The sequence below is a fragment of the Impatiens glandulifera genome, chromosome 4, assembly GCF_907164915.1.
Source record: "Impatiens glandulifera chromosome 4, dImpGla2.1, whole genome shotgun sequence".
NCBI classification, from domain to species: Eukaryota; Viridiplantae; Streptophyta; class Magnoliopsida; order Ericales; family Balsaminaceae; genus Impatiens; species Impatiens glandulifera.
Genome location: NC_061865.1, coordinates 47,755,142 through 47,767,793, shown reverse-complemented (window position 1 = coordinate 47,767,793; position 12,652 = coordinate 47,755,142). Strand labels below are relative to the sequence as shown.

The 12,652-nt window shown below is 32.6% G+C and overlaps 1 protein-coding gene across 1 annotated transcript; it reads left to right on the top strand.

Moving 5' to 3' along the window:
* Window positions 1–2,420: 2,420 nt before the first annotated feature.
* On the top strand, window positions 2,421–11,525 carry LOC124933635. The gene is made up of 12 exons (XM_047474069.1): window positions 2,421–2,542; window positions 2,895–2,996; window positions 4,209–4,336; window positions 4,423–4,573; window positions 4,679–4,788; window positions 6,029–6,112; window positions 6,196–6,244; window positions 6,361–6,452; window positions 7,824–7,932; window positions 8,470–9,529; window positions 10,528–10,644; window positions 10,718–11,525. The coding sequence occupies exons 2-12, from the start codon at window positions 2,904–2,906 to the stop codon at window positions 11,359–11,361; spliced, it is 2,637 nt and encodes an 878-aa protein (XP_047330025.1). The 5' UTR covers window positions 2,421–2,542; window positions 2,895–2,903; the 3' UTR covers window positions 11,362–11,525.
* The last annotated feature ends 1,127 nt before the right edge of the window (window positions 11,526–12,652 follow it).

Below are 12,652 nucleotides of genomic sequence, written 5' to 3'. Positions count from 1 at the left end.
GTAAAAGGATTTATCTTTGTTTGTTACTATTCAATACACTTAGACATTTGCTTCATTTGAAAATATTTTTTAAATTGATCTCAAATTAAATTTAATTTTCTAAACCTTTTATATTGTTCAATTTAAATAATGAAACAAAATAATAAGTATTTTTAAATGGGTCAAAATGTGATTTGGATGATTGATCCATAGTGTTTGACATAAGAAGTTGTCTTCAACACAATAATGATTTGAAACTTTGATTGATTCAATGAAGTACAAACAAAGTTTATGATCAATACCAAAATAATTTCCTTAACAAAAACTATAAATTTATTATATTTTCTAAATTTTTACACATGTTATAATCGTTTTAAAATTAATAATTCTTGTATAACCATCCGAATAGCTTAATGACAAGATACATAAACTAAAGGACTTACCATAATGAGAATTTTCAAGAAATAAGTTTAATTTTGATTGAAATTACATTGATTTAAGAGAGGTTTAATGTAATGAGTTTTAAAAAAGTAAGCTGTTTTTTTATTGAAATCACATTAATTTAATTGAGGATCATACAATGTGTTATTGTGTGTCAGCCTATTCTAGAGAATAATTGACATGCCTTGTTAATGAAAAAAATACAATTGTATCTAATTGCACCACTACTCATTATCAAAAGTTTTGAATAAGTTTGTTGAGATTATTTCTCAATCAAACATTTTGAACTAAGGTCTTTTTTTTCAAATAAACTTAGATTTCATTGGATCAAATTGTTCTGCATGAACCATACAAGAGTTTTCTCCAACTAGATTACAATTAAGAGAGTTTTTTTTTCAAGATCTGCCACCTGCTAATCGATTCTTTTGTCTTATGAGTAAGAACACTTGTAGTTCACATTTGTTAGTAGATAGAATTTGATGTCCAAAAAATTGTCTTTCAAAATTTCCATGAACATTCTGGTGACTTCGGGTTACAATATCTAATAACTTTGTTGCGAATTAGATTCAAATAGTGCTTTATGGATTTCTAACTTTGTCACCAAAATGATTTCACAAGCAATTGATAGAAAAATCCAATCCTTTCGCTTTGCCCCGAACAAATGTTGAATCTCACATGCGACAAACGTTATGAATATCACTTTCTTAGTGTGTCAATTTATTATTGCGTCTCAATTGAATTCGATTCAGCCTTCCTCAAGTGGGTATTCATTTATCGTCGTTTAAATCACAAATTTTGGGTTCATACGATGATGAAGTTGGTCTATAGATTTTATTAATCCCCTTATGAGCCTTGAGAACTTCTTCCATAGATTTTATTGATCCCCTTAAGAGCTTTGAAAACTTTTTTCATAGATTGTATTGATCCCCTTACTAGCCTTGAGAATTTCATTTGAAGAATTATAGTATATGTTTCCACCATCAAACATTCTAGCTTTTTTCTTCTTCTCAAATTTCTAATAAATTGGTAGTGAATCATTTTCTGATTTACAAAACAATGTGTGCTTTAACAACCCCAAAATCCCATTGCGAAATGCTTTGCACAAGAAAGTTTTGATTTTAGAAAAATGTTTTGTTTTTAAAATCACTTTTAAGAAAGAGTTATAAATTAGATGAAGAAAGAAGAGTTAGTTATTAAGTGTTAGTGTGTCATAAGGAGACTAAAACCTAATTTGAATGTTCCATTGGGCAATCATCTTCTTCCTTAATGGTTAAATGTATGTCTTTGACAAAATTTTCTTTTAATTTAACTTTTATTAAAAAAAACATAAAATACGTTTAAACGTTACAAAAAATAAAAAAAAATAATAAATAAAAAAATAATTTAAAATTTGTAAATGCCAATAAAATCGAAAAATTCTAATCCCGTAAACCTCTCTTTTTCAGATTGAGGCGAACGCGTGTAACTTAAATCCTTTGAGACGCTCATATTCATAACTTTTCTTTCGAAAACTCTTATATTTATTTCTTTTCAAATTGTCCACTGTATGATAAGGGGAATTGATTTTCAGTCGTCCGCGATTTTATTGTTAGAGCTCAATTCAATCCATTTGACCCATAAATCCGCGACTTTTGATGAAAGGTTCTGCAGAAGAGCCCACATGTGGTGGTGAATTCGATTTCTTTCTTTCTTTTGACACATGTCATTGTATTTTGTGAGAAAATGTAATCCACCCGTTACATAATCTAAAATCGAGATTACATTAATACTATTAACTTTTTCTTAGTAAAAAGTAAAACGTTTTAAGTTAAGAGTAAAAATGTCAAACCTTTTGTTACACTTTCTTGTCATAGTGAAAAAAAGAATTTATTAATTTAAAATCTTTTATTTTCAATTTTTTTTTTGTCAAAACAAAAATCCTTTAAAAGTGAGGATCATGAAATCCTATCCTGGTCCATAGCCCAGTGAATCATTCTCCTAGTGAGAGTGGACAGGCAGCCATTAAAAAAGCCATCCACAAAAAGCAACCAATCCTGTGGCCTTCATTTCCATTGCCGTACTCTCTTGCATTGTTTTCTCTCTCCTAAAAGCGCTGTCTGTGTTCTTCGATCATCGTAGCACTGTAAGCTCCCAAAGCCTTTCAAACTTTAACTAACCCTAACTCTTTCACTCATTTCTTCATTGCAAACTCTATCACCGCATTTCTCTTCTACTCAATCTTATCCACCAGGTCTACATACACGCCCAAACCCCATTCCCACCACTTTTCCCCATCTTTTTTACTCATTTCCACAACTATTACTTCAATCTCTTGCATTTCATCATTTCTAGTTGCTCTTTAATTTCGCTTAACCTGATCTTTCTTATCGTTAGACGTTCGTAATCTATTTCTTTCGAATGCATACGAATGCGCCTTTATTTTTGTGTTTTTTCGTATCTTATAATGTTTATTTTTGTTCTGTTTTCATCTCTAGTGTTGAGTCATGAGTAACGAAGAGGGGAAGAAGTGTCCTTTGTGTGCTGAAGAGATGGACTGGACCGATCAACAGTTGAAGCCTTGCAAATGTGGTTACGAGGTTTGAAGAACACAATTTTGATTTTATAGACTTGTTTCGTTTTCTTTATATGTATGAAAGGATTAATTTGTGTTTAGATGTGCATATTTGTGAGATTGAACTTGTTATGACTTGACCTAAATCTGTGTAATGATGCAAGATGAGTCCATTTATGAGGTGAAGCTCTTTGAAATGTTAAAATGTTGAAACCCTAGATTTTGGTGGGGCCTAATTTGGAAGAGAAGGAATTGACAACTTATTTAGGTTTGGTTGATTGCTTTGCCTGTCACTTTTACTAGGGTTGAAATGACACTTTAGGGATTTGGAACTGGAGCTTCTGAAATACACAGGTAGTTAGGGTTTAGACAGGATGATTTTACCCTTATCATGAAGAGATGAAGCAAAATGTCCCTTAACCCTTGATATATACATGCCAAATTTTAAATATAAATCAAAAGATTTACAGCTGTTGCTATCTTAATCTTAATAAACATGCTCAAGTATTTCCTCCCTTCATTGCTGCTAACCACTACTGTCACGGTATCTAATAACATTAGACCTGTATGTATTCAAGGCTGGAGCATACCTTAGGTACTTTTCCTTCTTAGGGTCTAATTTTGATACCTGGCGAGTTTAGTTCTGGTTGCAGCCTGAAATTGAACCTCAGAAATAGAGCAGTATTATTGTTTATTCTTTCAAGCATGTGGTAGCAATTCAAATAATCAACTAAGATTTCTGCATCAATCTAACAAAAATGTTGTATTATTGCTCATTTGCTTGTTGTTTCAAGAACATCTGAGCAATTCAAATAAGCAACTGATAACCATTGTTTAAACTATGGACGTGAGTTTCTGGTTAACTTTGAACATGTGTAAATTGAATGTGTGCTCTTAGTTACCTAGATATGTGATGACAATTCGTTTTATACATGCTGTTTGTATACAGGTTAAGTTTCTAAGCGTACAGATTAAACTTGTTAGCATGTGTTTTTGGTCAAAGTTGGACCAGGAATTAAGCATGCACCATGTCTTTAAGCATTTGTTCTGCATTTCTCATATTTTTGGTCAAATATTCGATATGTTAATATTTTGCATTCACGTCTTCCATCAGATGCATTTATTAGTTTATATCATCTGTGAAAAAAGTGTTATTTTGTGCATATATTGCATTGACGATTCCCCGGCATAATGTGCTCTCGTTATTTTGATATTTTTTTCTCTTTACATTTTTTAGGTATGTGTTTGGTGTTGGCATCAGATAATGGACATGGCAGAAAAAGTAAAATCTGAGGGTCTTTGTCCTGCTTGTCGGACACCTTATGACAAGAAAAAGATTGTAGGAATGGAGGAAAACTGTGAAAGGTTGCTGATCCACCACTATGAACAAGCTATGTGTACAATTTGTTACAAAATCAAGTCTTATGTTCCTTATTTTTTTTTCTAACAAGGTTGAGGTCAATAAAGAAAGATCAGAAGAATGTAGTGCAGAAGGTAAAACCAAAGAAGGTTGAGGTAAAGAAGGACCTAACTAATGTCAGAGTTATTCAGCGGAGAATGGCTTATGTAATTGGTCTTCCGCTGAGTCTAGCTGATGAAGATGTATGCTATTTTCCTGCTATTATCTCCTTTTCATTATTAATTGAGAAATCTGAAAACTGATTATTTATCTAATAAATTTGTTGTCTGTGATATTGGTTGGAGCAGCTCCTGCAACGGAAAGAATATTTTGGCCTGTATGGAAAAGTTTCAAAGGTTTCTTTGTCTCGGACTTCAGGAGGAACTATTCAGCAATTTGTTAATGACTCTTGTAGTGTGTAAGTTGATCATTATGCTCATTTTATATGATTCACTATTGCCCTTACTAATATTTCAGATTTTCTGGCATTTTGAGTTTAAATACTGCTGAATATATGATTTTACTTTGTGTTGTTACTAAAATCTTTATGATTCTCTAAGGCATATCATTTTGATGCTTCCATTATACCCTAGATATTTGATCATGGTTGTGATTTTTTTCCTTTTCAATAATCTTCATATTTTGTCTTGCCTTGGTTGTGAGAATTGCTAAACCATTTACTTGATTGATGTTCTTCGTCCGTATCCTATGTGCTGAAGGATACAATAAATGGTTATGTTAAAACTGACATCCGTTTTATTGGCTTAAAGTATAAATGAAGACCTAAAGCTTGACAAAAGGTTCAAATCAAGAATCAATGTTCAGTTTCATTCAAAATAAGACACGGATTGAGAAAAGTTCAAATGACAACATAAAGTTACCAATAATGTTTGAAACAAGGCTTAAAGTTTGAGAAAAATTCTCATGAAGATTTAAGCTGAGTAAAGTTTAAATCTGGAATAATAATGAAATTTAAATGTGATGAAGTGTTCTCATTCAAACTTTTCTCAAGTTTTAGTGTACATTTACTCTCAATGGTCTCGGCATGTCTGGAAGCACAGGAGAACATTATTTTGCTGATATTATCACCTGTATTCGATACTGGTGGTTCCATTTGAACTTTTCTCATACATTGTGTCCTATTTTGTATTGAACATAACTGACACTATGATCTCATTTGAAGTTATCACCAAGCTTGAGGTCAAAATATGATTTTCTTTTGGCGTTTTTCAATTTTGGCTGACATGAAATCAGCTACTAGCATACAGTTAAATATCAATGTGATTGTTATTTGCTACCTAGTCAGTCCTTAGGTGAATTGTAGTAAGTGTTTCTTCCTGCATGTTTCTCCATGTCTTTTGTTTTCTAGCAGAATGTAAGTTTTGATTTGAGACTTGAAGGGAAAGTCAATCTGTAGCATTCATCATACTATCTTGAAAAGCATATCTGGAAGTTCCTGAAGTACCTTAATGATTTCGTTTTGAAGCTAAAGAAAAATTATAGTGGCTATCTTAGTAAGCAAAAAAAATGGAATATACTTTTCTTTTAATTGCATGGTATTTGATTGGGTTAGTTTGGAATTTTGATTAAAGAACAATCTGTCTTTATGTCTTTTTTCAGTTATCAACTCATTTTTTTACTCCGTTGGCATCTCCTAGGTATATTACTTACTCAAAAGAGGAGGAAGCAATTCGTTGTATTCAATCAGTCCATGGTTTTCTTCTGGATGGTAGATTGTTAAGGCATGTACTGTACTTTCTCTTCTCAATTGCCTGAGCATGCCTTTTATTATTATTGTTGACCATGTGAAATTTTACCTGTGCAGAGCATCATTTGGAACTGCAAAGTATTGCCATGCATGGTTGAGAAACATGGTAAGACATACTGAATTAGCTTATGAAATCTCTGGTCTGTATAATTTGAACTATCATACATTGAAAGGACATTGGGGGGGATTGCTTTACTAAGAACGTTTTTCTATTGTTTCCAGCCTTGCACAAATCCTGCTTGCTTATATTTACATAAAATTGGGGCTGAAGAAGATAGTTTTAGTAAAGATGAAGAAGCTGCACTACATACAAGGTACACTTTAACCTTTGTGCTCATATATCTTTGCTTTCAATATTTTGATATTTCATTGGATACTCGTACACTTGGAAGTCAAGTGGTTTCTATTAAAATATTAAGAACACTTGCTAGCCAACAATATTTCTGTTCTATCACTCTCTCTACCAATCCTTACATGTGACTCAGTTGGTTCATCATAGACACAACTAGAACTGCCATATGACAGGAAGATTGGTAGAGGCAGAGAGATGGAAAATTAAGATATCTTGATTCTGCATAAAAATCAGTTACATATCTTGATTTTTTTAGTTCGACTAAGTGACTTCCTCTTTTGTAACAATCTCCATCATAATCATGTTCGAAGTTGCGAAACTGAAAGTGATTTTTTCTGCATATGGTATGAAGATTGTGTTTGAATTAGATGAAATTTTATTTGGTATAACTTTTTGTTTTACTACATTTTTTATCGTGACTTTTTATTTCGTAGAAAATAATCATTTCTTATATAAGTGTATACCATTATATTATCTCTTTAAGAATTCCAAATATATGGTTTCCATGTTTCAGTGGCTTCTCTGACCAGATTTCACAAAAACAAAATTTCAAAGACCTGATATATTTGGATTGCAACACATTTGTGCTTGCCAATAAGATCGTGTAATGTTTTTGATGCGAGATTATCATTGAATGTGGTCATGTATGTTAGATACTAGCATTATGTCAAGGAGCAGGATCTGTTCTATAGGCTCATACATCTTTATCCCAAGTACAAAAAAAAATTATGTTAAGGAGCAATTGGATTCAGAAAGTAATATTTTTTCACTTTTTCTTTGGAACTTGTTTTTGTGTAAGAAGTCACTTCTTAGTGACAATTGAATTTGGTGGCAAGTCTAAAATATGACTGGACTGACTATCATGGGTTCGTTGAAAGAGTTTTATTTGAGCTTGTTGGGTTGGGACTAAATGGATTAAAGATGCAAACTTTCATTTTCCAAATAAAAATGAAGAGAAAGTAATATATGTACTGAACTATCTGTTTTCAGTTTTGAGCCTTGGTGTGATTTCAATGTGTCAGTTACATGTTCTATTCTTTTTGAGGTCAATAAAATAAATGTGTGTAGAGTTCTCACTGTCTTGCTGCATATTGTGTGAGACATAAGATTGCAGCCATGAAGAATTTAGCACTTGGAAGAATCTACAGGAAAAACTGTGTTGGTGAATCTTTTCAGTCAATTATATTAAGTTCTTTGTGTAGTAGCATTCCTCTTGAACTTCTTACTTCATTGATCATTTTGTTTTGCTGAATATGACATTTTTGTGTCCTTTCCATTGAATGTACTTGACCTGAAATCATAGTTAAATTTTGCATGTAACTTGATTTGACAGGAATAGAGTTCAACAAATTGTGGGTGCAGCACGGCCCATGCAATGGCGCTCAGGAGTTAAGTTACCTCCGCCTCTAGATCAACAAATTGATCCTTTCAATCCTCAAAAAGTAAGATTTGTTAATCTCTGATTTACGTTATTATAATAATTTGAGTCTCATGGTTTCTTGTGCTGGCAATTTAACATGTTGATTTATATCTAAATGGGCTGTTTTGTTAAAAACTTTTTTCATGTTGATCATGATCCAACAAAATCTAGGTTTGTTATGTTGCCAAAAATCACAATGATAGAGAAAACAATATTGGTCATGATCCAAAATTAATCTAATCATAACAAATATATCTTTACCAAATGAAGCAAAAAATTATATTATAATTTGCATCATATGTTATAAATAATTTGTATACTAAGTGAATCAACTAAAATCTATAATCTGAATCATTATCCAAAAAAGAATCTGGATTAGAAAAAATCTTATACCAAATGAAAAAATCAATTTCAACTTTAGCAAAATTTCAATGAAATTGTAACTGTGACAAAATATCCACTTCCAAATAGGCTAATATTTCTTTTTTTAGAAAACAAGAATAACTAACTCTTGGTATAGATTGATTGACACAAAATATGTTTTCCCATTGTTGAACAGGAGTTGCAACCTTCTGCTGTAAGTCCCAACAGCATGTCATCACTTTTGTCTAAAGAGAAGGATGGAGTAAAAACAACAAATAGTCTGACAAGTTTTGTAGATATTGTTGGTCGCTGCACTGTTGATCCAGATAAAGAAGCTTATGTTGATGATAGTAATAACAAGATTTCTCAATTATGTTCTGACTTTGGTTCAGTTAACATTGACCAATCTAATTGCAGTGAATCTAAATATCTTGATATTACTATACATGACGTCGACTCACCTTTCAGAGATATTAGAGTGCCTGGAAACAATGCCATTGATGGAAGTTCAAACTTGCCAGCACTTGGACGATCTGGTTTTACCCCTACTAATAATAATACAAGCATTGGAGGACAGCCTTGTGGAAATTATTTTGAAGATCAAGATTTTCTGCCATTTGAAGATAAGAGCTTGGAGTTTTCTGAGGGCTTGGATCCTTCTTCCATCCAAACTTCATCTCTTCCTACGAGGACATCAAATCATTCTAACAGTTATCTTTGGCAAGGAAATGATCGCTTGGGAATTAATTGCAGTGCGGGTGGGAACTATGTAAATAATCATCCTGATGAAACTTCTATACCTAAATATGTATCGTCTTACAGTGAGAACGAAAGCCAAATTTCTTCCATATCTGATGGGTATCTTAGACTGTCCACTTCATTTGCCAATGATGAAATCATTGAACAGCTAAGAAGGCTTGAAGATGGTAATAATACAGCTTACAATGATGAGAACTCTGCATATGATGCAGCAGTTGAAAGCAGCATAATCTCCAATATTTTATCCATGGATTTAGACTCATGGGATGATTCTGTCAACCTGTCTCACAGCAAAGGTGACTTGCTTGATGGAGCTGATAGGTTGCGTGGTTCTTGGAAATATCAAGGTGGTAGCCAGAAGTCTAGGTTTTCATTTGCAACAGATGATGGTTCTCGGAATAAAGTACCCTACATAGACCCATCTTTTGATCATCTGACTAGTATTACTAAACAGCCAAACCTGGAGCAGGTCTTTCATGGGAAACCACCGCATAATGGTAACACTTATTTACTTTGTCTCTTAAAATATAGGTCTTGGTTGATGAAGGGTTATATAGATTTTATACAAACAAGCTTGTAGAGGTCCATTTGGAAAAACTTTCTGTTTTTGGATTGAAATCCGGATCCAAACAAGAAACTGCCAATTAATTTCTGAATCTTTCTGACTAAATTTGGTTTTCAAATCTCATAGAGATATTTGACCAAAGATAGTGTTTCCAGACATGCAATAATGTGATAATGCTTCCAGTAGGACAAGATTAGGTGCAGATTTTCAGTTTCTGTTTCATCAAGTTACACCTTGGTTTCTTCTCTCTTTTTTCTTTCCTACAGCATACATTATCTTAATAGGATATCTACATTGTCACATGTTTTTTAATGTTTACATGATGTTACCCTAGTTTTTAGCCATTTTACCCTTTCAAGCAGACAATATTGTGACAGTGCATTGCCATTCTCGGTATTTCTTGTTTATACTACTTGTTTGGAAAATGTTCTAATCTACTTGCATCTTTGTTTCATGAAATGGAATTCTTCCATGTAAAACCATTTTTTTGCATTATTTCGTCATGTCTTGAACTTGAAGGGGTTGAAATTCATCTCAGACTCACACAACAGCCCGTGTCAAGTTTTGACATTTAATTTCCTTGATTTTAAAAAACGATGCATGCTATAACATGTCTAAAGGTATGTTTCTTAAGTGAAGAATACTACTTTCCAATGAGCAAAAAAAGAAGACTAATAGCCTGTCAATTACATCCAAGTTAATTATCCGCTTGTTTTAGTTTGTATAACATATACTCATGCTTATGATCATCTCCCAAGTTAAAAAGACTGATGATCAATAATTTTTAGTTGTTTATGAGGGAAAATGGTTTATATCTGTATGTTGCTCATGTCAACATAAAAGATGCACTCTTCTTCTTCTCACAAAGTGTTTGAGTTTTGCTACATATATATGAAATTATTTACAATATACAATATTTTTATTTGACAGTGTCGAGGTCACATAGCTTAAAAGGTCCACCAGGATTTCCAGTACCATATAGAGAACCACCCCCGGGATTTTCTTGTGAGAAAACAAACCAAATCCCCCCAAGTGCTGCTGCCTCTGGTATATACCAAAATTTCTCTTGGTTTTCTTTTTGGCGAAAATACCACCCACTTACTAAAATGGTTGTTTTCAGGTAGTTCATTCTTGAGGACGTTATCCTTTCCGAATGATCTTCGCTATGGTGGAACTTCATCTGGAATGGTTCACAATGGATATGATGATCCTACTTCCAATTTGATGATGGGTAGGCAGTTGTTTAGTTCAGGACTAGGTTCTAGGCAAGTAGAACCGAGTAATAGTAGCATGATGATGTATGAAGAGGATGCTGCAAGTAGACATTGGCTTTTGAATCATCATCAACAGCAACAACAACTACAATATCCTCCTCCTCCTAATAACAATAATAATTATGAAGTGGAAGTTTCTGCCAGGAATAATGGTGGTGCTTATGGATCTATTGGGAGGCAGCAACAACAGCAGCAGCAGCACTATAATGTTGATCATCAAGCTCGCAATCATCATCATGCCTACAACACTTACGGTACTGATTCTAATTCTGGTTTGAAATACTACAACAATGGGTGCATGTCAAATGGGTATGTAATACCGGCTTTGGAAGAGGTACACACTGTTAATGGAAACGAAGCTGCGTCAATGGGAGGCGAGATTGGGAGAAATGAAAAGGCGGTTGGATTCAATAGTTTCTATGGAGATTCAATGTTACAAATGCCTACCTCCTCCTCCCGCAATATATATGGTGGGGTATATGGGTTATAAATCTATCAATCATTCTGCAATTTCTCAGACTTTTATGGATCCTTTTAATGGTGGTGGTAGTAGTACTCTTCTATGTTTGCTTATTAACTGCATATCGTTTATATATAGTATAGATATGGATTTGATTTGTTTTAATTCTGTATTGTCAAATTAGTTTTTGGAGAGTTGGTTTCTTTTTTCTTTTCTTTTTTTACTTGTTTTCAAATTGTTTACTTCATTTTTTGTCTTAAAATTTTAGATGTCAAAAGTTTAGAGGTCAAAATTTTAATTTAAACATCTTACTGAAGCTTAGGGTTTATTTATTATATAGATATTTTGAGTATAGAAAAATAATTATTTTGAATTTTATTTGTGTTATTTTGCATAGTGATATTTGGTTATTTTTAGAAGCTAAATATTTGTTGTGAATCTGATTTGGTAAATTGGTAATGTAACAATTAATGCTTTAGAAGATAAATAATTGATTGTGATTTTTGAATGGTGAAAGGTAAACACCCAAAGCAGTAAATTAGCATCACCTTAATACAACTCTATGTATGGGTGTTTAGGTTTGGTTAGTTAGTCAGTTCCATTGTTTCATTCTTTTTTATAAATTATTGTTTAATAATACATTATACATCAAATTTATTTAAAAAAAGTTCAGCCCTATCTTTAATCTCACTCAACTGAACCATTGGGTTTGGTTTGTCGGTTATTCGATTTGGTCGGTTAATTTGATTTTCAATTCGGGTTTAAACAATTTGGCCAGTTTTGCTTACCCTAGATGAAGTGTGCAATAACCTAGTTTCATTCATTAGCTTCAGACAATAAAATATTTAATAGCTTGAAGAGTATGAACTTCATTCAATCTCATGTTGATTAGGCTTCAAAAGTAAACCCTTCATTAAAATAGTTTATAAAGAAAATTTCAACCAGTTTATAACTAAGGAGTTAACAAATAAATTTCATAAGTAGTAATATAATCTTTATGAATTTGTGATTAGTAATCAAATTACTAATCATTGTTATAATAATAAACTTGAATCTTCTAATTACTAAATAATAATTAGGTAAGTATTATATAAGCAATACTCAAGCATTTTACTAATCAAATCAATGTTCATAACCATAACTTTTTTAGTCATTGATATTGAGGTTAAGAATGACATTTATAACCCGTCACGCGGGTTTTTGACCCGAATTGTCTGTTACGGGCGATTTTTCCCCGAAACTAAACGAGGATTGAGCGATGATAATATTTGTGTTGTCAGTCCCGACTCCATTCCGATTTCACCATAATTCTATAGTCGGT

Excerpts from the sequence above, each read along its gene's own strand:
- LOC124933635 (XM_047474069.1), top strand. The coding sequence starts at position 2,904 with ATGAGTAACGAAGAGGGGAAGAAGTGTCCTTTGTGTGCTGAAGAGATG. Across the intron at positions 2,997-4,208 it reads CTTGCAAATGTGGTTACGAG|GTATGTGTTTGGTGTTGGCA; the intron begins GTTTGAAGAACA and ends TACATTTTTTAG. Across the intron at positions 4,574-4,678 it reads TGAGTCTAGCTGATGAAGAT|CTCCTGCAACGGAAAGAATA; the intron begins GTATGCTATTTT and ends TGGTTGGAGCAG.